A 27,211-nucleotide genomic window follows, 5' to 3' on the forward strand; every position below is an offset into this window, starting at 1 on the left:
GTACTTATGGAAGAAAATCACAGACAAACATTTCTATGTAAGTAATTTTTAGGTAACTTATATTTTCTAAATTACAGCTAAAATAAAAGTCTCGGTAACATTTTGAAATATTTTTTTATTACTTTAATGACTCTTACACTTCCACCAAACACGCTGAATAGGGAATAGTGATGACTGATACAATTAATGGAGTTGTTTTATTCATATTTTAATTTAATTTACATAATACAATAATCGTTACAAATACCTAAGGATCCACGTAAGGACGTACATCATTATTTAAATTATTAAACGTTTTTACAACTTTAAAAACGTCACAAGAGCTTTGAGAAGTTTAACAGAGTTTAAAATTTATTAATGCCCTAAAAATGTAGGAACAACAAAATAAATTGTATTGGAACAATGAAGTAGTAACAGTAGGTATATTTTGGTTGCATGCAAGAATAATTCCGCTAAATAAAAATAGGATTTGGAAAGCGAAATTAATATAGTATTTATTTGAGGAGTGGGCATCAGTACATCAATCAGTCTTCCTTCCATTAAGCGTGTTACCTTCATCTCGCAAACCATCAAGAACAATCGTAGAACAATGTTCTATCAATTCACAAGGGGACATTAAATCATAATTCTAATAACGCCCTAGCACATCAGTTCTTAGCACCACGAAAGCTTACGTTACACCTATGCAGGTCCTATCTACCACACGAGTACTGAAATGTAAATTTCAAACAAAACAATTTTATAAAAAGAACAAATTATAGATTCTTGTTCCTCAATCGAGTTGAACAAAGATTTTAACCAATCATATATTTTATTGCAGGTTGATTGTTAGGTAAGTTGATTGTTAAATTGTAAAACATTTATAATCCATTTAAGATTCAATAACTGAATTAGTACCTTTCTATTAGTCCTCACATCTTAGACCGACTTTTCGGTACAATCATTTATATTGTATCTAATCATGTAAAGTAAACAACATTTACAACTAAGCATAGTAGGAAGAATACAACATTTAATAATTTTAATAATGATTTATTTCTCAGAGCTATTGATGTTCACTAAGCTGATACAATTCTTAATTTAATAACATTTTAATATTCCTAATAATATGCATTAATTAGAGTTCTAGCTATAAAATACAATAGTAAACTTTAGGGTCAGGCTTTAGAGCCAGCTAAGGAGTGTACGCTGGCTACAAAGAATACGAAGCCGAAAAAACTCGATCACTCTCAGAAGCATCGTCGCCACCGGAGCGCCCTTCGACAGTCTTAAAGAGAAAAGCGTCATTAGCACAATCATGATATCTGAATTTAAGATCAACCACACAATCGAATCCATTAAAAAAAATCTTAAGTTCAGTACCATTAAGAATAAACGCAAAATTATTAGAATCGAATCTAATGCACCAGTTTGGCAGTCGCTCACAACAGCTCCACGTATGGCTAGTAGGCGAGGTGTGAAGGCTCGAGGCTCCTCTAAAGCTGATGTTAAGCGTAGAATATAAAAAGTATATACGCCGAAGGTCGCGCCGGTCGCACACGAGTCACACATCCAACAAGACTCATCCCTGTTTAGTCCCATCCACAACTTAAGCGTTCACAGAATCAAAACATAATCACTTATTGTGCTCACACCAATCGACACACAGATAAACACATACTATAATATCAATAATAATGTAACTACAAAATAAATCTCATTCGTACTCTCACAAAGACTTACGTTAAAATAAATACGTAGATAGTTATTATACATACGTAGAATACCATAGTTTAATGTATTTTTTATCATTTTAGTTTACTCGTTATTACATTGTGCTGGTGCTTCAATTATACAGAATCGTTTTTCTATTTTAACTATAGTTAGGTCTTTTGGCGAAGTAAGCGATGACAGACAGTGTGGCTTTAGTCGGCTTATCTCTATTGGATGACTTAAAATTAATTGACTCAAAACCTTCACTTGGCAATAACGAAACGGGAAGTTCTGGGGTTAGTTGAAGAAAGCCCTGATCGATACAGCTTACTCACTAGACTAGATGGTAGAATTTTATGATGTTATCAATATCACATTCGCTCACACCATTCGAACGTAATGACACAAATTTAAAAAGAAACATCTAATGGAGTTCTATACTTACATGACGTTTTAGATACGTTTAATAGAAAACAAAACACATATGTATATTAGAATCGCTAAACCATCGAAATAGGAACGAATAATACTACTACAACTTTATAAGTATTTGGGTTGACTCGACTAGTTCAAAACATACATCATATGGAAACCGAAACAATAAATGCCAAAGAATTTTTTAATAACCAGAGATTCTGTCGTCTTGTGAAGAGTCACCGTTTGAAATGAGTTAAATTTAAACAACACACATTAAAACTATTTCATATAGTCATCGACGCAACAAGCAAATTTAACTTAAAACAAAGGTAAATAGATTGTTCAATTTGTAATAATAGTTCTAATAAAACATTTATTTATATGGATTAAGCTCTCTATCGTTTTAGGCTCATTATACTCCGGGAGGGCAGAAATCGCTTCGAATGTAAAAATGTTAGACCGTTTGGTATTTTCTTTAGTCTCGTGTAATCCCCTCCAATTTCAATAAGTTTATCGCGAACACGAAAGAAATTAAAGTTCAGGCTTCGTTTAATAACTTTCCTGTACGCGATGAACAAATTCCTTATAAGCCATCTCTTTTTGTGCATCCCGAGACACCAGTCTAACAGCTTATATCTATAAATGGCAGGGAAGCTCAGATTGAAAAATACTGAGGAAATAGTTTTTTTTCAATTCTCTAATAGCTTTATTACCTAGGAATTATAAATCACATTAGGCTGAAGCGATCTTTGCCGTCCCAGAATGTTTTAACAGTATTACGTCAATTCTATTAAACATTTATATAAATAGTGCACACAGCACTTGTCATCGTACGACATCGTATATTTAATAGTGTCTTTATAAGACATATATTTAAATATATTCCAATTTGATCATAAAAAAGTATGTAATCCGGGTGTATTTAAACACTTGTCATTGATTTTTTTGACCATCGTCTACAATCGCACTTAATCGTTTAATACTCTATCACGTCCATTACAAGCGTTTTGCTAAACAAAATGGCGGCCGTGCTCGCTATACCGTTTATACAATATTATACTATGTAGAATTTATAATGCGATAGCAAAATAACTTTTTTTTTAATTTAGACATTCGCGCAAGCGGTGTTTCGGCTAAACAAAATGGACTGGTTACGCTAAAAATCGTATATAAAAGCACTACTGATTGTATAAGACCGAATTCAAAAATATCCTCAGAAATATATTTTAAATGGCGTGTACTATTTTTCAATGACGCTACTAGAAAACAGTTTTAGAAAAAAATGGACGTTTCTGTTCTTAGGTCGAGAATTTGGTTATTGACATTAAATTGGATGCGGTGAGGACACTCGGCTCAGGGTCGCTGCCGCGGGCGCGGCGTTCCACTCCGTGACACTTTCACTTCCATGTTGATTGGTAATAAACGGCTACGATTTTATCGAACTTGAAACAGTCTGTCGATTGCATTCATATATCACAAAGTCTTTAACTGTATCTATTTGCAAGCTATCTCATGCGGAGTAGTGGTCTCGAAGGTGCTTTCGAATGTTCCTTTCTCTATCACAGCCTCGTTATCCCTACACAAATTAATCACTCTTTGGTTCCCTCATTCGAAAGCACCTTTGTTGTGAGATTCACTTCTTCGATGAGAAGGCTACAAATAGACCCGACACCTAGAACTCGAGTCTGTACGCGGCGCAGGACGTCTCGTGGTCCTGCAGGTTGATGGTGCACCGTGACGCGGACGGTGAAAGGTCGATCTTGTACTTCTCCAATGCCTCCTCGTTCTCAGCTACCCAATAGCCGAGAACATCGGTGTCGTATGTCGGGATGATTGTCACTTCTGAAAATAACAATGCAACAATGTAACGTATCTCTATTTTTTTAAAGAAAATAGTTATATATTTGATAAAATTAAAATTATATTTTATTCAAGAGAATTTGCGCTGTTATGCCTAAATTGGAGAAAGTGCTGAGATAGTCATAGATATGACTTATGCAAATCAATAGATAGATCCTAAACAACAACGACTTTAATGTAATTTGTTTGTCTTACCTAAGTCTTTGTCTTCCCAGGTCTTTTTGGCGTCCAGGAGGGCATTGTAAATTTCCTTTGATGGTTCAGTTCCAGAGAATACGTAGTAACGGGCTCGAACTCTCTTGAAGAATTCGACGGCGGAGTAATACGAATTGCCGTGATGTGGGACATATGTCAGCTCCATGTAAACAGGAGCAGGACTCTTCTTCTTGCTAGGAGACTCCGAAGCTCTATTTTTCGCCTCCTTACTCTTTTCCTGGTTAATCTTATTTTTGTTCAGCACCGTCGAACTGGGCGTCTGTTTCTTGGGCGTGCTTTTGCCATCGGATTGAGTGGGTGGCAAAATTGGGCTCGGCAGTCCTAAAGGCTTGCCCCACGATTCAATAGGATCCTTCGATTTACTAGTATGTGACTCGGAACGTACAGATTTAGACTCATGTTTGCTACTACTCGATGACGAGGAACTTTCAGTTACTTTCTTAGATTCAGATTTCACATCCTTCAATGATATGCTGCTCTCTTCTGTTTTTGACATATGGCTCATGCTCGAATGACTATCCAGTTCATATTTGGCAGTGATGCTGGATATTACTTCAGAACCACTCACTTTCTTGTGCTCTTCGATAGCTTTTTCGAATTGTTCATCCGCTTCTTTCAAGAACGTAGCATCAGATGTTTTGCTGCTATGCGACATCGATTCAGATTTTAATTTTTCTTGAGTTAAAAAGTCTGCAGTCATTTTTGAAACGGTCTTGTCTAGTGAGTGAACTTCAGTCTTTACTTCGGAATGGGTAGAAGAAGTGCACGAGTCATCTTCGGGTAATTGACCATAAATGGATGTTGACATCAGATCCCTTGGAAGAGATGATAAATCGTGGTCTTTTTCTGTTAAGATTTCTTGACTCGTCTCTCGTTGTTGTGGAAGCTTCGTGTCAAGTTCAAAACTAAGATTCGATCTCGGCGAGTGTGCTATTTGGGATTTTGTGCTGCTTGGACTTCCCTGACCGTCATCATCGCTGTAGTACATACCACTGCTCTCGGTGCCCCACACGTGAGTGGCAGCTCGTGATCCCCTAGAGCTGATGTCTGATGGTGGTGACGAAATACCAGGATGGTCAAGATCGTCACTCGCGGCAGATGAGCTACGCATGTCTCCAGTCTTTGATGATAATTTTGAGAATGACTTTTCGCTTTCACCCGTGTCTATAATTTCTTCAAACTCCTCCTTGAATTCAGAAATAGTAGTTTTCGTTGACTTAGTTGTTTTAGTCACTCCATCACTGCCCTTACTAACCGTGGTCGTTTCAACGGTTACTTTGATCTTTTCAGGGCTAATCACTTCTTTGGTAGTAACTACAGTAATTGTCTGAGTTATTTCGTTATCACCTTCTTTGATTACTTTCGTGTAAGTATCAGTTTCAGTAGTGATTTCACCTACTGGGGAACGTTGTTTCTTTGGCTTAGTTTGACGTGGCGCTTCTTCTTTCCTTTCGAAGGGTAAGGCCTCGACGACTCGTCTCTTTTCTTGGCTTGGTTGTTTTGCAATTTCTTCTAATTCTTCAGGTGACCAGTCATCTAAGCCAGTACCCAGCGGTAGGTAGGTAATTTGTGTTCGTACATCCTTAGTTGTCTCTACGGTGCCGTCTTCTTTGGCGTTCTCCGTAATAGTTTCAGTTACTGTCTTCACTGCCACTTCGCTGGTTTCGTTATTCTTCAGCTCTTCCTTAGTTACGTACGTTGTAATGGTTTGTGTTACCTTCCCGAATTCTGTAACAATTACATTGCTCTTCTTATCGACGGAGCTCTTGATCTTGCCTGTCGAAGTTAGTCCTTGCAATGCGGCTTGTAAGTGACTATCAGAAGTCTTCTGGAATTCAGATATCGTTATTTTGACATCTTTGGTGGTTTCGATCGATCCATCTGGGTATTCATCAACAGTAGTTGTCTCAACCGTTGTCCTTACTCGTTTGATATTTTTGTCTGCACTGGCTAAGGTTTCACGCTTGGTCTTAGTTGTAATTGTGCGCTTGATAGTTAAAGAGCCATGTTGTACGATTTCATTTTTGACGTCTGACTCCTCTGACGTGTCTTCTACCACTTCGCTATCATCGATGTAGGATTCCGGTGGCTCTGCGTCTTGTTCAGCACTAACGACTTTAAGGTATACGTCAGCAATTGACACCTTCTCACTCTTCTTAGTAATGACTGTGCCATCAGGATGTTCATCTTCTATAGTAGTCTTAATAGTTGTCTTTCTTTTCTTTGACCTTAATTGTTGATTTTCAAACTCTTCCCTGATAGTAGTAATGGTTGTTTTCCTGCTAATAGTAACACCATGTTCAACAACTTCCTCAATTTCTGAACTGGTTTGTACATCGGCTTCACCGACTGGAGTGAATCCTTCTAAATTTTCATCAAATGAATCCTTGCCCAGGTCAGCGACAGACACTTTCACATCTTTTGTAACTTCGGTGACTCCGTTTGGTAACTTCGATTCAGTTACCGTTTCAACAGTTGTCTTAACCTTCTTCCTCGAGCCATCGTCCGATGATAGAATTTCTTTGATTGTTGTTGTCGTTATAATTTCAATAATCTCCTTGCCATCTCTCATTGCCGTTCTCTCTTGTGTATCAACACTTACCGTCTTATCCTCAACTTTTGTGAAACCTTTCAGATCTTGGCTTTGAAGAATAACGTCAGCATCAATTTCAGACACAGTAGTACTTGTATCTACAGTAGTACGCGATGAACCATCTGGATATTGATCAGTAGTAGTAATAGTTGTTACTGTCTTAAGTTTTCTTAGGACACCTGAATTATCAGAGTATTTAATTTTAACGACTCGCGTTACAATTTTTCGTCTTATCACAATATCTTTTTCTTTAATTACTTCTTCATCAACGCTCTCGGTTTCCTCAGGTTCTCCAGCGGGAACTAAGTCCACGAGTACACTTTCGACTTTACTCTCTTCTTCAGGTTTATCTGAATCACTAACATCAGTAAGAGGCTTTTCAGAGACCGGGACTTCCAGAGTTTCGTCAACTAATGATACTTTTTCGCTAGTTTTAATAATTACTGAGCCATCTGGATGTTCGTCTTCTGTGACAGTCTTAGTAGTCGTCTTAGTTCTCTTAACTCTATCGGTCTGGTTGTGGTAAACTATTTTTGTTATCGTAATAGTTATTTTCCTCTTGATAATGATACCGTTTTCTGTTACAGACTCAGTTTCGGTAGAAGTCACTTCTTCCGGTTCGCCAACCACTTCAAAACCTTCCGGCACCTCCTCTTCGGTTTCAGTTTCATAATCTGAAACGGAAACTTGTATGTCTTTAGTTACTTCAGTTACGCCATCTGGTTTAATAGTTTCCGTCACAGTTTCAACTGTGGTCTTTAGTTTTTTCCTTGATCTGTCTTTTGTTGCCAAAATTTCTTTTATTGTGGTCGTTGTTATAATTTGCAGTACCATCTTACCGTTGATCGTGGTACTTTTCTCTTGTTTATCTACTTCGACTGTCTTATCTTCTATTTGTGTGTAATCAAGAAGTTCAGTCGATTCGATAATATCATCATATCCGATATCAGTCAATGACGTACTGCTGTCTACCTTCGTGCGCGATGATCCATCTGGGTAGTTGTCTGTAGTTGTGATGGTCGTAACTGTCTTAAGCTTTTTAATATTACCATAAGAATCCGCATATTTCGTTTTAACGATCCTCGTTACTATGATTCTTCTTATAATTATGCTCTCTTGTTCAATTTCTTCGGTTTTTGTTGATACACTTTCCTCTGGTTCTCCAACAGGCACAAATTCGCTTAGTAATTTATCGACGTTGCTGCTAGAGTCAATAACTATTTCTTCGGTTTTCACTTCTACATTCCTTTGAACGTCCTTAGACCCATCAGGGTACTCCTTTACAATATTAGTTTCAACGGTCGTTTTAATGATCTTCTTGCTGTCATCAATTCGTATCGTCTCCTTCTTAGTTATGGTAGTGATTGTCTCAATGATGTCAATGTTATTCTCCCTGATAATACGTTTACTGACATCTGTATCAATAACGGTATCTTCTACATTATCATCTATCTCATCAACTTCACTGACGAAGTCAGACTTGATTTCTGTTTCGGGAACATCTTTAGGTATCTCGGAAGACTCTTGAGGTTTTTCTACGGTTTCTTTAGTTTGACTAACTTCAGACTTTTCATCGGTAGTATCAAGAGACAGTTTTTCTATTTTAGTGTCTTTGGCATATAAATCCATTTGTGAGGTAGATTTTAAGCTGGAAGAACATTCAGACAGGACAGTCTGCGTATCTTTAGTGGTAGTTGTCGAGCCGTCGGCACTCCTACTTAAGGTTGTAGTCTCAATAGTTGTTTTAACGTTTTGAGGCGTGCCGTCTTCTCTTGATATTATTTCTTTCGTAGTTACTGTCGTGATTGTTTGTGTAACTACATTTTCACCTTCTTTAATGATTTTCGTAACAGTGTCAGTTTCTGTCTTGATTTTGCCCATTGTCTGCATGAGCGATAAGAGTTCGGGTTCTCCGTCAACGTCGGTGAAACTCTTTAGCGTCTTAGGTACCTTTTCAGTGGACGTCGATATTTTTTGCGTCAACACATCGTCACCAACATGCACCACTTTCGTGATCGTCTCTTCAGAGCCATCAGACTTGTCGTAAGTCACTTCGCTTTGGACGCCGTCACTGACTTTCACATCCTGGAATGTACCAGGAGTCTTTGGTAACGGGCTAACTGGCACTGTAGGTGGCGTTGATACTCGATCGAACTCTGGATGAACTGACAACGACTCCACGCTCTCAGTCTTGATGCCTTGCTGTACAGTTTCATCGCCAAACGCCTTATGGATAGACTCCATTAGGTGCGCTGCGCTGTCCGACAAAGTTTTCGTTACTGAATCTTTGGTAACATCTGTAGGTGGTAAGGTGTCGGGTTTAATATCAGATTTGGAATCCCTAGGAGACTTGGGCTTATCTGTTTCGTGAATGTCAGGTTGTTCGGAGGGCAAAGATGATACAAGCTCATCACCGACAACTGAGTCGCGATCAAATTGACTGCTCGTGGACTGTAGCGAGTCGTCCAAATGTATAGAATCCTTCTCATCCAATGAAGGAATTACTTTTTTAACGGATTTCTTTTCAGATTTTTCTGTACTTTCAAAGCTGTATTTCTCTTCTAAGCTAACTTCCTTAGATACATCTTCTGAGCTACTGTGTAACACGGTTTGTATGCTATCCCTGTCAGCGATACCACTGTCGATAGTTGAAATTGATGACATTTTGTCAATTTCTTGCATTGTCTTGTGTAATGCTTCTGAAGTATGAGCCCGTTCCTGATGTAACATTTCTACCGTTTCTTTAGCGAATTTACTCATTGACTCGGTCTTTGGAGATTTCTGTACATCCTCATATTCGTGTTTTTCCATTTCTTCGTACAACTCTGAAGGAATGTCTCGTTTTGTTCTTTTCAGTTTAGTATCGTCTTGATCTACATCCTTTTGTTTTAATTTTAGTTCTTCTGTAGTGTCAATTGATTTCGTTTTACTGTCAGGAACTTTCTTAAAGACTAATTCAGGTTCAAGTTTTTCTGGACTATCTAACCTGGCCTGTCCATTAAGATATACGGTTTTATTCTCATCTACATCTTTATCTTCATATTTGTCTGTTTCTTTCATAGTAGCCTGATCAGGTTTGTCTTCGGTGGGTTTAACAGGCTCCGAAGGTTCTTCCGGTCCAACATCCTCCAATGCGGTACTACTTTCAATCATACCACTGGTCTTACCATCAGGATAATCATCCATAGTGGTGATTGTGGTAACAATCTTAATCTTTCGCACAACACCTCTGCTGTCCGCGTACCTAGTTTTAATTATCTTTGTAATGATAGTTCTGATCACAACTATAGTTTCGATGATGATTTCTGTTGTAACCTTTGTAACTTTTTCTTCTGGTTCTCCGAAAGCGGTGTAATTTTTGAGAATTTCTTCAATTTTACGAATTGTTTCCTTGTCCGTTAATTCTTTTCTATCCGTGATAACAACCTCTTTGTCAGGTTCCATTTGACTAGGTTTCTTTGTGTCGCTTACAATTTCTTCAGGCTTCTCCTTCTTATCTAGAGGACTAAGTTCCTTGATTGGACTAGCAAACTCAGCATCTGGCTTGGTAACTGGGCTTGAAGGTTTTTCTTTAGGTTTGATTGGACTTAGCACCTTGTCATCTGGTTTAACCTTGGTAGCTTCTTTGTCATCAGGTTTGACTGGGCTAGAAGCCTTGCCTTCTGGTTTGACTGGGCTAGGAGCTTTGTCATCTGATTTGTCTTTGCTAGGTTCCTTTTCGTCAGGTTTAACTGGACTTACAACCTTCGGCTCAGGTTCAACTGGGCTAGGAGCTTTGTCATCAGGTTTGACCGGGCTAGGGGCTTTGTCATCTGGTTTGACTGGGATAGGCGCTTTGTCATCTGGTTTGTGTTTGCTAGGTTCTTTGTCATCAGGTTTGACTGGACTTACAACCTTCGCCTCAGGTTCAACTGGGCTAGGAGCTTTGTCATCAGGTTTGACTGGGCGAGGAGCTTTTTCATCTCCTTTGTCTTTGCTAAGTTCTTCGTCATCAGGTTTGACTGGACTAGGAGCTTTGTCATCTGGTTTATCTTTGCTAGGTGCTTTGTCGTCAGGTTTGACTGGGCTAGGAGCTTTGTCATCTGGTTTGTCTTTGCTAGGTTCTTTGTCATCAGGTTTGACTGGACTTACAACCTTCGCCTCAGGTTCAACTGGGCTAGGAGCTTTGTCATCAGGTTTGACTGGGCTAGGAGCTTTTTCATCTCCTTTGTCTTTGCTAAGTTCTTCGTCATCAGGTTTGACTGGACTTACAGCCTTTGCCTCAGGTTCGACTGGGCTAGGAGCTTTGTCATCTGGTTTATCTTTGCTAGGTGCTTTGTCGTCAGGTTTGACTGGGCTTGGAGATTTGTCATCAGGTTTGACTGGGCTAGGAGCTTTGTCATCTGGTTTATCCTTGCTAGGTTCTTGGTCATCAGGTGTGATTGGACTTACAGCCTTCGCCTCAGGTTCGACTAGGCTAGGAGCTTTGTCATCGGGTTTGTCTTCGCTAGGTTCTTTCTCGTCAGATTTTGTTGGGCTAGGAACTTTTTCATCCGGTTTGTCTTTGGTCGGTTCTTTATCGACAAGCTTGACCGGGCTTGCAGCTTTCATCTCAGTTTCAACAGGACTTGTAACCTTGTCGTCTAGCATTTCTTTGCTGGGTTCTTTGTCATCAGGTTTGACTGGGCTAGAAGCTTTGTCACCTGGCTTGTCTTTACTAGGCTCTTTGTCGTCAGGTTTGACTGGACTTACAGCCTTTGCCTCAGGTTCAACTGGGCTAGGAGCTTTGTCATCAGGTTTGACTGGGCTAGGAGCCTTATCATCTGGTTTGTCTTTGCTAGGTTCTTTGTCGTCAGGTTTGTCTTTGCTAGGTTCTTTGTCGTCAGGTTTGACTGGACTTACAGCCTTTATCTCAGGTGCAACTGGGCTAGGAGCTTTGTCATCAGCTTTGACTGGGCTAGGAGCCTTGTCATCTGGTTTGTCTTTGCTAGGTTCTTTGTCGTCAAGTTTGTCTTTGCTAGGTTCTTTGTCGTCAGGTTTGACTGGGCTTGGAGCTTTGTCATCTGGTTTGACTGGGCTAGGAGCCTTATCATCTGGTTTGTCTTTGCTAGGTTCTTTGTCGTCAGGTTTGACTGGGCTTGGAGCTTTGTCATCTGGTTTGACTGGGCTAGGAGCCTTATCATCTGGTTTGTCTTTGCTAGGTTCTTTGTCGTCAGGTTTGACTGGACTTACAGCCTTTATCTCAGGTTCAACTGGGCTAGGAGCTTTGTCATCAGCTTTGACTAGGCTAGGAGCTTTGTCATCTGGCTTGACTGGGCTAGGAGCCATGTCATCTGGTTTGTCTTTGCTAGGTTCTTTGTCGTCAGGTTTGTCTTTGCTAGGTTCTTTGTCGTCAGGTTTGACTGGGCTCGGAGCTTTGTCATCTGGTTTAACTGGGCTAGGAGCCTTATCATCTGGTTTGTCTTTGCTAGGTTCTTTGTCGTCAGGTTTGTCTTTGCTAGGTTCTTTGTCGTCAGGTTTGACTGGGCTCGGAGCTTTGTCATCTGGTTTGTCTTGGCTAGGTTCTTTGTCGTCAGGTTTATCTTTGCTGGGTTCTTTGTCTTCAAGCTTGACTGGACTTATTGCTTCCATTTCGGATTCCACGAGACTAGGAGATTCGTCACTTACTTTTTCAAGTGTAGATTCCTTTTCTTCTACTGGCGGTGGGCTAGGTGCCTTTTCATCTGGCTCTACTTCTTCAGATTTAGGTATCATTACTTGTACATCTTTGACTTCAAGTGGACTAGGTACTTCTTCATCAGGTTTAATTTCGGTTACAACCTTAGACACAGCCTCAGGAGCCTTATCCTCTGGTTCTTCAAAGGCAGGTTTTTCTTCTTCTGGCTGCAGAGGGCTTGGAGCTTTATCTTCCTGTTTGTCTTTGATGGGTTCCTTTTCGTCAAGTCTTTCTGGGCTTATCACTTGTTCGTCAGGTTTTTCTTTAGATTCAACTGGGCTAGGAATTTTGTCAACGGATTTTTCCTTACTAGGTTCTTCTTTTAGCTTTTGATCCGGTTGAGGAGGACTAGGAACTTTGTCATCTGGTTTTTCCTTAGGTTCTTTGTCTTTGACTAAGCTTGAAATAGTTCCTACTAAAACGTCTTTGGTCGATGTAAGTTCCACAACGTCATGATCTACATGAAGGTCAGTGATTGTCGTACTGCTTGCTTCCTTAGTACTAGTAGTGCCGTCGGGATATTCATCAGTTGTTATAACATCTGTTACCGTTTTCATTTTCCTAGGAATACCTTGACTATCAGCATATTTTGTTTTGACAACGCGAGTAAGAATAGTTCGAATAATAGTTATACTTTTCTCAATAATAGTTTCTGTCTTGGTAGTGACATATTCCTCAGGTTCTCCATATATTATGAATTTGCTCAGGAAATCGTCGCCGAATTCATCAAGATCTTCTGATAACCTCTTCATAGTCCTAAGTTTCTTATCTGTGTCTTTATAGGATAGTAATATTTCTTCTGCAGTCATTTGAGCTGGTGTTTCTTTTTCTAATACGCTTGGTTTCTTAACGGTTAGTAATTGCTCTTCCGTTTTTTCAATTACCTCTTCTTTGACTTCTGGCTCAGGGGCAGGTTTTTCATCAACAGGTGATTTAACCTGTAAATAAAATAAATAAACAAAATAACGCATACCTCACTCATAAACAATACACACAAAAAGCAAGTAACAAAAACTAAGCTGTTGTTGAGTAACATATTGGTATAAACAGGACATAAGTACTGTGAAATACGAGTATTATAAGGAATTGCTCGATTTTGCGTTGCATATTCGTATAATGATAAATAATATATAAAAAAACAACATCAAAATTCCTGCAAATGAGACCCACCTTTGAAAGTTCGTCAATTTCAATCGGTTTTGTGATGGTGGTAGGTTCTTTTTCATCAGGTTTCTCAGAAGTAGGTACGTGAGCTACCTCTTTTTCTTCTGGAGTAAGTACCTTCTCCTCAGTCTCCTCCAGCGTTGGTTCTTTAACTACCTCCTTTTCTGGGGAAGATTCCTTCTCAGTTGTAAGTGCCTTAGGTACCCCCATCTCTGGGGAAGGTTCCTTCTCAGTGGGTTTTTCAGGTGTGAGTGCCTTAGCTACCTCCTTCTCTGGAGAAGGTTCCTTCTCAGTGGGTTTCTCAGGTGTGGGTGCCTTAGTTACCTCCTTCTCTGGAGAAGGTTCCTTCTCAGTGTGTTTCTCAGGTGTGGGTGCCTTAGCTACCTCCTCTGGAGAAGGTTCTTTTTCTGCTGGCTCTGGTGTGGGTGCCTTAGCTACTTCCTTCTCAGGAGAAGGTTCTTTCTCAGTGGATTTTTCAGGTATGGGAGCCTTAGCTACTTCCTTCTCAGGAGAAGGTTCCTTCTCAGTGGGTTTTTCAGGTGTGGGTGCCTTAGCTACCTCCTTCTCTGGCGATGGTTCTTTTTCTGCTGGCTCTGGTGTGAGTGCCTTAGCTACCTCCTTCTCTGGAGAAGGTTCCTTTTCAGTGGGTTTCTCAGGTGTGGGTGCCTTAGCTACCTCCTTCTCTGGGGAAGGTTCCTTCTCAGTGGGTTTCTCAGGTGTGGGTGCCTTAGCTTCCTCCTTTTCTGGAGTAGGTTCCTTTTCAGTGGGTTTCTCAGGTGTGGGTGTCTTAGCTACCTCCTTCTCTGGCGAAGGTTGTTTTTCTGCTGGCTCTGGTGTGAGTGCCTTAGCTATCTCCTTCTCTGGGGAAGGTTCCTTTTCAGTGGGTTTCTCAGGTGTGGGTGCCTTAGCTACCTCCTTCTCTGGCGAAGGTTCTTTTTCTGCTGGCTCTGGTGTGAGTACCTTAGCTACCTCCTTTTCAGGAGTAGGTTCCTTATCAGTGGGTTTCTCAGGTGTGGGTGCCTTAGCGACCTCCTTCTCTGGCGAAGGTTCTTTTTCTGTTGGCTCTAGTGTGAGTGCCTTAGCTACCTTCTTCTCTGGAGAAGGTTCCTTTTCAGTGGGTTTCTCAGGTGCAGGTGCCTTAGCTACCTCCTTTTCTGGAGAAGGTTCCTTTTCAGTGGGTTTCTCAGGGGTGGGAGCCTTAGCTACTTCCTTCTCAGGAGAAGGTTCCTTCTCAGTGGGTTTTTCAGGTGAGGGTGCCTTAGCTACCTCCTTCTCTGGCGATGGTTCTTTTTCTGCTGGCTCTGGTGTGAGTGCCTTAGCTACCTCCTTCTCTGTAGAAGGTTCCTTTTCAGTGGGTTTCTCAGGTGTAGGTGCCTTAGCTACCTCCTTCTCTGGAGAAGGTTCCTTTTCAGTGGGTTTCTCTAATTTTAGTTCTTCAATCACCTCCTTTTCAGCAGGTTTTTCAGGTGTGGGTGCCTTAGCTACTTCCTTCTCTGGAGAAGGTTCCTTCTCAGTGGGTTTCTCAGGTGTGGGTGCCTTAGCTACTTCCTTCTCAGGAGAAGGTTCTTTCTCAGTGGATTTTTCAGGTGTGGGAGCCTTAGCTACTTCCTTCTCAGGAGAAGGTTCCTTCTCAGTGGGTTTTTCAGGTGAGGGTGCCTTAGCTACCTCCTTCTCTGGCGATGGTTCTTTTTCTGCTGGCTCTGGTGTGAGTGCCTTAGCTACCTCCTTCTCTGGAGAAGGTTCCTTTTCAGTGGGTTTCTCAGGTGTAGGTGCCTTAGCTACCTCCTTCTCTGGAGAAGGTTCCTTTTCAGTGGGTTTCTCAGGAGTAGGTGCCTTAGCTACCTCCTTCTCTGGAGAAGGTTCCTTTTCAGTGGGTTTCTCAGGTGTAGGTGCCTTAGCTACCTCCTCTGGAGAAGGTTCTTTTTCTGCTGGCTCTGGTGTGGGTGCCTTAGCTACCTCCTTCTCTGGGGAAGGTTCCTTCTCAGTGGATTTTTCTAATTTTAGTTCTTCAATCACCTCCTTTTCAGCAGGTTTTTCAGGTGTGGGTGCCTTAGCTACTTCCTTCTCAGGAGAAGGTTCCTTCTCAGTGGATTTTTCAGGTGTGGATGCCTTAGCTATCTCCTTCTCTGGCGAAGGTTCTTTTTCTGCTGGCTCTGGTGTGAGTGCTTTAGCTACCTCCTTCTCTGGAGAAGGTTCCTTTTCAGTGGGTTTCTCAGGCGTAGGTGCCTTAGCTACTTCCTTCTCTGGAGAAGGTTCTTTTTCAGTGGGTTTCTCAGGTGTGGGTGCCTTAGCTACCTCCTCTGGAGAAGGTTCTTTTTCTGCTGGCTCTGGTGTGGGTGCCTTAGCTACCTCCTTCTCTGGGGAAGGTTCTTTCTCAGTGGATTTTTCTAATTTTAGTTCTTCAATCACCTTCTTTGCAGCAGGTTTTTCAGTTGTGGGTGCCTTAGCTACTTCCTTCTCTGGAGAAGGTTCCTTCTCAGTGGGTTTTTCAGGTGTGGGTGCCTTAGCTACCTCCTTCTCTGGAGATGGTTCCTCTTCAGTGGGTTTCTCAGGTGTGGGTGCCTTAGCTACCTCCTTCTCTGGCGAAGGTTCTTTTTCTGCTGGCTCTGGTTTGAGTGCCTTAGCTACCTCCTTCACTGGAGAAGGTTCCTCTTCAGTGGGTTTCTCAGGTGTGGGTGCCTTAGCTATCTCCTTCTCCGGAGAAGGTTCCTTCTCAGTGGGTTTCTCAGGTGTGGGAGCCTTAGCTACCTCCTTCTCTGGAGACGGTTCCTTCTCAGTGGGTTTTTCTAATTTAAGTTCTGCAATCACCTCCTTTTCAGCAGGTTTCTCAGGTGTGGGTGCCTTAGCTACTTCCTTCTCTGGAGAAGGTTCCTTCTCAGTGGGTTTCTCAGGTGTGGGTGCCTTAGCTACCTCTTTCTCTGGAGAAGGTTCCTCTTCAGTGGGTTTCTCAGGTGTGGGTGCCTTAGCTATCTCCTTCTCCGGAGAAGGTTCCTTCTCAGTGGGTTTCTCAGGTGTGGGAGCCTTAGCTACCTCCTTCTCTGGAGACGGTTCCTTCTCAGTGGGTTTTTCTAATTTAAGTTCTGCAATCACCTCCTTTTCAGCAGGTTTCTCAGGTGTGGGTGCCTTAGCTACTTCCTTCTCTGGAGAAGGTTCCTTCTCAGTGGGTTTCTCAGGTGTGGGTGCCTTAGCTACCTCTTTCTCTGGAGAAGGTTCCTCTTCAGTGGGTTTCTCAGGTGTGGGTGCCTTAGCTACCTCCTCCGGAGAAGGTTCTTTTTCTGCTGCCTCTGGTGTGGGTGCCTTAGCTACCTTCTTCTCTGGGGAAGGTTCCTTCTCAGTGGATTTTTCTAATTTTAGTTCTTCAATCACCTTCTTTTCAGCAGGTTTTTCAGGTGTGGGTGCCTTAGCTACTTCCTTCTCTGGAGAAGGTTCCTTCTCAGTGGGTTTCTCAGGTGTGGGTGCCTTAGCTAACTCCTTCTCTGGAGAAGGTTCCTCTTCAGTGGGTTTCTCAGGTGTGGGTGCCTTAGCTACCTCCTTCTCTGGCGAAGGTTCTTTTTCTGCTGGCTCTGGTGTGAATGCCTTAGCTACCTCCTTCTCTGGCGAAGGTTCTTTTTCTGCTGGCTCTGGTGTGAGTGCCTTAGCTACCTCCTTCACTGGAGAAGGTTCCTCTTCAGTGGATTTCTCAGGTGTGGGTGCCTTAGCTATCTCCTTCTCCGGAGAAGGTTCCTTCTCAGTGGGTTTCTCAGGTGTGGGAGCCTCAGCTACCTCTTTCTCTGGAGACGGTTCCTTCTCAGTGGGTTTTTCTAATTTAAGTTCTGCAATCACCTCCTTTTCAGCAGGTTTCTCAGGTGTGGGTGCCTTAGCTACTTCCTTCTCTGGGGAAGGTTCCTTCTTAGTGGGTTTCTCAGGTGTGGGTGCCTTAGCTACCTCTTTCTCTGGAGAAGGTTCCTCTTCAGTGGGTTTCTCAGGTGTGGGTGCCTTAGCTACCTCCTTGTCTGGCGAAGGTTCTTTTTCTGCTGGCTCTGGTGTGAGTGCCTTAGCTACCTCCTTTTCTGGAGTAGGTTCCTTTTCAGTGGGTTTCTCAGGTGTGGGAGCCTTAGCTACCTCCTTCTCAGGAGAAGGTTCCTTCTCAGTGGGTTTTTCAAGTGTGAGAGCCTTAGCTACCTCCTTCTCTGGAGAAGGTTCCTTGTCAATGGGTTTCGCAGGTGTGGGTGCCTTAGCTACCTCCTTCTCTGGAGACGGTTCCTTCTCAGTGGGTTTCTCTAACTTAAGTTCTTCAATCACCTCTTTTTCAGCAGGTTTTTCAGGTGTGGGTGCCTTATCTACCTCCTTCTCTGGAGAAGGTTCCTTCTCAGTGGGTTTCTCAGGTGTGGGTGTCTTAGCTACCTCCTTCTCTGGAGAAGGTTGCTTCTCAGTGGGTTTCTCAGGTGTGGGTGTCTTAGCTACCTCCTTCTCTGGAGAAGGTTCCTTCTCAGTGGGTTTCTCAGGTGTGGGTGTCTTAGCTACCTCCTTCTCTGGAGAAGGTTCCTTCTGAGTGGGTTTCTCAGATGTAGGTGCCTTAGCTACCTCCTCTGGAGAAGGTTCTTTTTCTGCTGGCTCTGGTGTGGGTGCCTTAGTTACCTTCTTCTCTGGAGAAGATTCCTTCTCTGTGGGTTTCTGAGGTGTGGGTGCCTTAGCTACCTCCTTCTCTGGAGAAGGTTCCTTCTCAGTGGGTTTCTCAGGTGTGGGTGCCTTGGCTACCTCCTTCTCTGGAGAAGGTTTCTTCTCAGTGGGTTTCTCAGGTGTGGGTGCCTTAGCAACCTCCTTCTCTGGAGAAGGTTCCTTCTCAGTGGGCTTTTCTAACTTAAGTTCTTCAATCACCTCCTTTTCAGCAGATTTCTCAGGTGTGGGTGTTTTAGCTACCTCCTTCTCTGGAGAAGGTTCCTTCTCAGTGGGTTTCTCAGGTGTGGGTGCTTTAGCTACCTCCTTCTCTGGAGAAGGTTCCTTCTCAGTGGGTTTCTCAGGTGTGGGTGCCTTAGCTACATCCTTCTCTGGGGAAGGTTCCTTCTCAGTGGGTTTCTCAGGTGTGGGTGCCTTAGCTACCTCCTTCTCTGGGGAAGGTTCCTTCTCAGTGGGTTTCTCAGGTGTGGGTGCCTTAGCTATCTCCTTCTCTGGGGAAGGTTCCTTCTCAGTGGGTTTCTCAGGTGTGGGTGCCTTAGCTACCTCCTTCTCTGGGGAAGGTTCCTTCTCAGTGGGTTTCTCAGGTGTGGGTGCTTTAGCTACATCCTTCTCTGGGGAAGGTTCCTTCGCAGTGGATTTGTCAGGAGAGGGTGCTTTCTCTTTCTCCAACGTTGGTTCCGAAATACGGGGAGAAGTATCTTCTTCATCGGGCTTCTTTTTATCTTCTACAATGGAATATTCTTCAACTACTTTTTCAGAAGTTAATTTAAGATCTGACTTTTCTGATGGTGCCTTTGAGAGAAAAAAGAATAAAAAGTTATGAACAGGAAATATATAAAATAATTATGATACGTACATAAATTCTTATATAAAGTGTTCATAATGCAACTTTTGTGTAGTTGTAAGAATGCTTAAAAAGATTACTTGTTAATTATTATCAAAATTATTAAATGATTGCACGTCTGTTTTTACTTGAAGGGGTAATTTAAATAACGATCCTATAAACTTTATTATACGCTCAAGAAGATCTATGAGTAAAAAATGACACAAAACAATAAGTTTAATAATTATACGTAGGCACTTTGAAAATCATACAAATATTTGACGACGAAACTGGAATTAAATTTATATTGCGATAACAAGAACGTAATGTTCTTAATGTTATGTTGGATGTAGTTTTTTATATTCTTTTATAAATGTATATATGTTTTTTTATTTTTATTTCTTTGGTATCACATAAAAGTCCTAAATCAATATAATATTCGAGATACATCTTAGGTAAACTTAATAATAGCAATACACTAAATATATATATATATATATATATATATATATATATATATATATATATTGTTGTTTCTTTCAATACGCGCAAAAATCCAATTTGAAAGTGTTTCGAAAACAATTTATCACTATAAAATTAGTATTGAGATATTATGAATATGAATAAAGTAGTAAGTGCGAATTTCCAAATAAATTATATTAAAAACTTTTTCTATCAAATTGTATAACAATTTTATAACTCAAGGCTGAATAAAACTACAGAAAATATATAAGTTCACTTTTTTGTTTATTTTTCACTATTATTATTAATTGGATTGGATTATATTAACTATATTTCCTCATAAAAGCCTAATTGTAGAGAAGTTAAATATTAAATGAGAGGTTTTTTTGAGTGATAGAAATTTGTTTGTGGTTTCAATTTCTAAATCATAGTTTTTTTAATGACTCAAGTATTCAGTAAATCTAGTAATTCAATAAATTAGAGTTAATCCGTAATTTATTCGTAAAAAGAAACAAGTTTAAGAAATCTTATATCAAAAAACAGGTTGATTTAAAATTCTGTTTCTGAAAAATATAGTGACATACCTTTAGTTCTTTGTCTGTAATAGGTGATTTATCTTCATGTTTAAGATCAGTTTCCTCCAATTTTGATGGAAGTGTCTTTTCGAGTATTGTTTCAGAAAGAGGAAGAATCAATTCTTCCCTGATGGATTTTAGGTCTTTTAATATGACCGTAGCTTCTTTTTCTGGAGCGCTTTCTTTTTCTAGAGAAGTAGCCTTTGAGACTTCCTTTTCTAGCGCAAGAATCTTTTTAAATTCCGCCGAAGGAGACTTAGCGACTTCCTTTTCTGTTGAAGAAGCCTTTTCTAACTCAGGAGATGGAGCCTTTTCTACTTCCTTTTCTGGAGAAGCCTTAGCGACTTCCTTTTCTGGTGAGGGAGCTGTTTCAACTTCCGGAGAAGGTGTTCTAGAAACTGCCTTTTCTGGTGATGGTACCTTTTCTGGTGATGGAACCTTTTCTACTAACAGAGAAGGAGTCTTAGCGACTTCCTTTTCTGGTGAAGGAGCCTTTTCTACTGCTGGTGAAGGAGACTTAGCGACTTCCTTTTCTGGTGAAGGAGACTTAGCGATTTCCGGCGAAGGAGCCTTTTCTACTGCTGGTGAAGGAGTCTTAGCGACTTCCTTTTCTGGTGAAGGAGCCTTTTCGATTTCCGGCGAAGGAGTCTTAGCGAGTTCCTTTTCTGGTGAAGGATCCTTTTCGACTTCTGGAGAAGGAGTCTTAGCTAGTTCCTTTACTGGTGAAGGAGCCTTTTCTTCTACTGGAGAAGGAGTCTTAGCGACTTCCTGTTCTGGTGAAGGAGCCTTTTCTACTTCTGGAGAAGGAGTCTTAGCTACCTCCTTTTCTGGAGAAGGAGCCTTTTCTACTGCTGGAGAAGGAGTCTTAGCGACTTCCTTTTCTGGTGAAGGAGCCTTTTCGACTTCTGGAGAAGGAGTCTTAGCGACTTCCTTTACTGATGAAGGAGCCTTTTCTTCTACTGGAGAAGGAGTCTTAGCGACTTCCTGTTCTGGTGAAGGAGCCTTTTCTACTTCTGGAGATGTAGTCTTAGCTACCTCCTTTTCTGGAGAAGGAGCCTTTTCTACTGCTGGAGAAGGAGTCTTAGCGACTTCCTGTTCTGGTGAAGGAGCCTTTTCTACTTCTGGAGATGGAGTCTTAGCTACCTCCTTTTCTGGTGAAGGAGCCTTTTCTACTGCTGGTGAAGGAGTCTTAGCGACTTCCTTTTCTGGTGAAGGAGCCTTTTCTACTGCTAGTGAAGGAGTCTTAGCGACTTCCTTTTCTGGTGAAGGAGCCTTTTCGACTTCTGGTGAAGGAATCTTAGCGACTTCCTTTTCTGGTGAAGGAGCCTTTTCGACTTCTGGAGAAGGAGTCTTAGCGACTTCCTTTACTGATGAAGGAGCCTTTTCTTCTACTGGAGAAGGAGTCTTAGCGACTTCCTGTTCTGGTAAAGGAGCCTTTTCTACTTCTGGAGAAGGAGTCTTAGCTACCTCCATTTCTGGAGAAGAAGCCTTTTCTACTGCTGGAGAAGGAGTCTTAGCGACTTCCTTTTCTGGTGAAGGAGCCTTTTCTTCCACTGGAGAAGGAGTCTTAGCAACTTCCTTTTCTGGTGAAGGAGCCTTTTCGACTTCTGGTGAAGGAGTCTTAGCGACTTCTGTTTCTGGTGAAGGAGCCTTTTCTTCTACTGGAGAAGGAGTCTTAGTGACTTCTTTTTCTGGTGAAGGAGCCTTTTCTACTGCTGGAGAAGGAGTCTTAGCGACTTCCTTTTCTGGTGACGGAGCCTTTTCTACTACTAGAGAAGGAGTCTTAGCGACTTCCTTTTCTGGTGAAGGAGCCTTTTCTTCTACTGGAGAAGGAATCTTAGCAACTTCCTTTTCTAATGACGAAGCCTTTTCTACTACTGGAGAAGGAGTCTTAGCGACTTCCTTTTCTGGTGACGGAGCCTTTTCTACTACTAGAGAAGGAGTCTTAGCGACTTCCTTTTCTGGTGAAGGAGCCTTTTCTTCTACTGGAGAAGGAATCTTAGCAACTTCCTTTTCTAATGACGAAGCCTTTTCTACTACTGGAGAAGGAGTCTTAGCGACTTCCTTTTCTGGTGAAGGAGCCTTTTCTTCTACTGGAGAAGGAATCTTAGCGACTTCCTTTTCTAGTGACGGAGCCTTTTCGACTTCTGGTGAAGGAGTCTTAGCTAGTTCCTTTTCTGGTGACAGAGCCTTTTCTACTACTGGAGAAGGAGTCTTAGTGACTTCCTTTTCTGGAGAAGGAGCCTTTTCAACTTCGGGCGAAGGAGTCTTAGCTACTTCCTTTTCTGGTGAAGGAGCCTTTTCTTCTACTGGAGAAGGAATCTTAGCGACTTCCTTTTCTGGTGACGGAGCCTTTTCGACTTCTGGTGAAGGAGTCTTAGCGACTTCCTTTACTGGTGAAGGAGCCTTTTTGATTTCCGACGGAGGAGTCTTAGTTAGTTCCTTTTCTGGTGACAGAGCCTTTTCTACTACTGGAGAAGGAGTTTTAGCGACTTCTCTTTCGGGTGAAGGAGCCTTTTCTTCCACTAGAGAAGGAGTCTTAGCGACTGCCTTTTCTGGTGAAGGAGCCTTTTCTACTACTGGAGAAGGAGTCTTAGCGACTTCCTTTTCTGGTGAAGGAGCCTTTTCTATTACTGGAGAAGGAGTCTTGGCGACTTCTTTTTCTGGTGAAGGAGCCTTTTCTACTGCTGGTGAAGGAGTCTTAGCGACTTCCTTTTCTGGTGAAGGAGCCTTTTCGACTTCTGGAGAAGGAGTCTTAGCGACTTCCTTTACTGATGAAGGAGCCTTTTCTTCTACTGGAGAAGGAGTCTTAGCGACTTCCTGTTCTGGTGAAGGAGCCTTTTCTACTTCTGGAGATGTAGTCTTAGCTACCTCCTTTTCTGGAGAAGGAGCCTTTTCTACTGCTGGAGAAGGAGTCTTAGCGACTTCCTGTTCTGGTGAAGGAGCCTTTTCTACTTCTGGAGATGGAGTCTTAGCTACCTCCTTTTCTGGTGAAGGAGCCTTTTCTACTGCTGGTGAAGGAGTCTTAGCGACTTCCTTTTCTGGTGAAGGAGCCTTTTCTACTGCTAGTGAAGGAGTCTTAGCGACTTCCTTTTCTGGTGAAGGAGCCTTTTCGACTTCTGGTGAAGGAATCTTAGCGACTTCCTTTTCTGGTGAAGGAGCCTTTTCGACTTCTGGAGAAGGAGTCTTAGCGACTTCCTTTACTGGTGAAGGAGCCTTTTCTACTTCTGGAGAAGGAGTCTTAGCGACTTCCTGTTCTGGTGAAGGAGCCTTTTCTACTTCTGGAGAAGGAGTCTTAGCTTCCTCCTTTTCTGGAGAAGGAGCCTTTTCTACTGCTGGAGAAGGAGTCTTAGCGACCTCCTTTTCTGGTGACAGAGCCTTTTCTACTACTGGAGAAGGAGTCTTAGCGACTTCTCTTTCGGGTGAAGGAGCCTTTTCTTCTACTAGAGAAGGAGTCTTAGCGACTTCCTTTTCTGGTGAAGGAGCCTTTTCGACTTCTGGAGAAGGAGTCTTAGCGACTTCCTTTACTGGTGAAGGAGCCTTTTCTACTTCTGGAGAAGGAGTCTTAGCGACTTCCTTTTCTGGTGAAGGAGCCTTTTCTTCCACTGGAGAAGGAGTCTTAGCAACTTCCTTTTCTGGTGAAGGAGCCTTTTCGACTTCTGGTGAAGGAGTCTTAGCGACTTCTGTTTCTGGTGAAGGAGCCTTTTCGACTTCTGGCGAAGGAATCTTAGCGACTTCCTTTTCTGGTGAAGGAGCCTTTTCGACTTCTGGAGAAGGAGTCTTAGCGACTTCCTTTACTGGTAAAGGAGCCTTTTCTTCTACTGGAGAAGGAGTCTTAGCGAATTCCTGTTCTGGTGAAGGAGCCTTTTCGACTTCTGGAGAAGGAGTCTTAGCTACCTCCTTTTCTGGAGAAGGAGCCTTTTCTACTGCTGGAGAAGAAGTCTTAGCGACTTCCTTTTCTGGTGAAGGAGCCTTTTCTACTGCTGGTGAAGGAGTCTTAGCGACTTCCTTTTCTGGTGAAGTAGCCTTTTCGACTTCTGGTGAAGGAATCTTAGCGACTTCCTTTTCTGGTGAAGGAGCCTTTTCTACTGCTGGAGAAGGAGTTTTAGCGACTTCCTTTACTGGTGAAGAAGCCTTTTCTTCTATTGGAGAAGGAGTTTTAGCGACTTCCTGTTCTGGTGAAGGAGCCTTTTCTACTTCTGGAGAAGGAGTCTTAGCGACTTCCGTTTCTGGTGAAGGAGCCTTTTCTTCTACTGGAGAAGGAGTCTTAGTGACTTCCTTTTCTGGTGAAGGAGCCTTTTCTACTGCTGGAGAAGGAGTCTTAGCGACTTCCTTTTCTGGTGAAGGAGCCTTTTCTTCTACTGGAGAAGGAATCTTAGCGACTTCCTTTTCTGGTGACGGAGCCTTTTCGACTTCTGGTGAAGGAGTCTTAGCGACTTCCTTTACTGGTGAAGGAGACTTTTCGATTTCCGGCGAAGGAGTCTTAGCTAGTTCCTTTTCTGGTGAAGGAGCCTTTTCCACTACTGGAGAAGGAGTCTTAGTGACTTCCTTTTCTGGTGAAAGAGCCTTTTCTACTACTGGAGGAGTCTTATCGAGTTCCTTTTCTGGTGAAGGAGCCTTTTCTACTTCTGGAGAAGGAGTCTTAGCTACCTCCTTTTCTAGAGAAGGAGCCTTTTCTTCTACTGGAGAAGGAATCTTAGCGACTTCTTTTTCTGGTGACGGAGCCTTTTCGACTTCTGGTGAAGGAGTCTTAGCGACTTCTTTTACTGGTAAAGGAGCCTTATCGATTTCCGGCGAAGGAGTCTTAGCTAGTTCCTTTTCTGGCGACAGAGCCTTTTCTACTACTGGAGAAGGAGTCTTAGTGACTTCCTTTTCTGGTGAAAGAGCCTTTTCTACTGCTGGAGAAGGAGTCTTAGCGACTTCCTTTTCTGGTGAAGGAGCCTTTTCTTCTACTGGAGAAGGAGTCTTAGTCTTACCGACGTCCTTTTCTAGTGAAGGAGCCTTTTCGACTTCTGGTGAAGGAGTCTTAGCGACTTCCTTTTCTGGTGAAGGAGCCTTTTCGACTTCCGGCGAAGGAGTCTTAGCGACTTCCTTTTCTGGTGAAGGAGCCTTTTCTACTGCTGGAGAAGGAGTCTTAGTCTTACCGACGTCCTTTTCTAGTGAAGGAGCCTTTTCGACTTCTGGTGAAGGAGTCTTAGCGACTTCCTTTTCTGGTGAAGGAGCCTTTTCGACTTCTGGCGAAGGAGTCTTAGCGACTTCCTTTTCTGGTGAAGGAGCCTTTTCGACTTCTGGCGAAGGAGTCTTAGCGACTTCCTTTTCTGGTGAAAGAGCCTTTTCTACTACTGGAGAAGGAGTCTCAGAGACCACCTTTTCTGGCGAAGGAGTCTTAGCGACTTCCTTTTCTGGTGTAGGAGCCTTTTCTATTACTGGAGTAGGAGTCTTAGCGACTTCCTTTTCTGGTGTTGAGGCCTTTTCGATTTCTGGCGAAGGAGTTTTAGCGACTTCCTTTTCTGGTGAAGGAGCCTTTTCGACTTCCGGCGAAGGAGACTTAGCGATTTCCTTTTCTGTCTTAGCAATTTCTTTTTCTGGTGATGGAGCCTTTTCGACTTCCGGCGAAAGAGTCTTAGCGACTTCCTTTTCTGGCGATATACTTGTTTCCTTTATTTGTTCTTCTAGTACGGTTTCCTTTGAAGAAAATAGGAGAGTAATTTATGGGTTGTCGGTTTTACCAAATCCCAATTTGTGATTTACTTGATTTTTTGCAGTGCGATGAACGCCAACAATAATATAAGCGCCTTATTTTATTTAAAGCAATGATAAGAGCATTTGTTGATCCTTTTGCTACTTTTATAAAATAATAATGATACTTTTTTAGGGTGTTGAACACTTTTTCTATTACTAAGCTTCGTACTGAAATGTAGGTTTTTTTTTATATGTTTTAATGATATTTTCAAATTATGGTTAAAATTTTAATTTTTGACCAACAAATAGAAACCAACTTTAAATTAAGCAGTAATTTAATGTTGGCCTGTAACGTTTTTACAGTATTAATTTAATTATACAATTCTTATTAAAACTGAAGAAAAATATAACGTTGCGAAATCAACGTTGCATAAACGCTGACATTAACCAATTGTGAGATTGTTTTTAAATTTTCATGTTAGGAAACATTACAATATTTTTGGTAAGTTTTTGAATATGTGGTTTGGTTTTCCCTGCATTGTTTGTCTTGTTTAATGTTTATAAATTACGGATTGGTTAAATCAGCGTTTTTTAAGAAAATTGATTATTTCCGAAGCACAAAGCGAAGCTATTCTCGTTGCTATTTTTTCATCCCAAAATCTAAACTATTTCTAAGCTGTTATGTTGGAGTTAATGATCTTCTAAAGCGTAAATAAAGTCTTTGTTAAAAAAATATTGATTTTTATACCATATTTTTGTGTTGCATTATGTAGTGTATGTGTTCTATTTATAATTGATTAGTGATCAAAATGTCTGATCCGTGCTTATTACTAAATTGCTAAATGATTATTGGCACTAAAAGTAAAGTAATCAATTCACTTCAAAGTTAAAACATGACTTCGACTACGAAATCTACATATTATTATTCCTAATATACTAAGTGGATGATCAAGTACTGTGGTATGTGATTGTAGAATTAGGCATACTCAGATATATGCTATATAAATATTGTATATAATTATTAAATAACAATTACATGATTTGAACGTTATGAAATAGCCCTAAACATTATACTGAAATTAAATTCGTTAAATGATTTTATTTTCAAACCAGGCATGGTACGAGTTCTAATTGAAGGTCGTTAATTAATTGATGATTATTAAGTAACAGTTACTTTTACACAATATTTTGTTTTAAAAACACAAAATGATAGTAAATTATGATAATATAATAATGCCATATTCTACAATAATTTACCTCTTTGATTCTACTTATTACACGCGATAGTCCCCAACCTTCTAAATACTATTAGTCCAACGATAGATTTTTATGTACATTTTAATTTTCAGATGACTAATGTTTAAAAGTTGAAAATG

The 27,211-nt window shown here is 41.4% G+C and overlaps 1 protein-coding gene across 1 annotated transcript in view; it reads right to left on the bottom strand.

Annotated features, from left to right (window-relative positions):
• Positions 1-95: 95 nt before the first annotated feature.
• LOC140749199 (uncharacterized) overlaps positions 96-27,211 on the bottom strand; it is a 203,870-nt gene continuing 176,754 nt past the window's right edge. The window contains exons 13-17 of the mRNA XM_073082247.1: positions 22,623-25,838; positions 20,163-22,529; positions 13,644-19,085; positions 4,165-13,411; positions 96-3,951 (exon numbers count right to left, since the gene is read on the bottom strand). Of these exons, the coding sequence (XP_072938348.1) occupies positions 3,782-3,951; positions 4,165-13,411; positions 13,644-19,085; positions 20,163-22,529; positions 22,623-25,838 (20,442 nt within the window). The 3' untranslated portion in view covers positions 96-3,781. The remainder of the gene's footprint in view (positions 3,952-4,164; positions 13,412-13,643; positions 19,086-20,162; positions 22,530-22,622; positions 25,839-27,211) is intronic.

This window comes from Epargyreus clarus, unplaced genomic scaffold, assembly GCF_041222505.1.
Source record: "Epargyreus clarus isolate Ecla_fem2 unplaced genomic scaffold, WU_Ecla_fem_2.2 ptg000017l, whole genome shotgun sequence".
Classification (NCBI taxonomy): domain Eukaryota; kingdom Metazoa; phylum Arthropoda; class Insecta; order Lepidoptera; family Hesperiidae; genus Epargyreus; species Epargyreus clarus.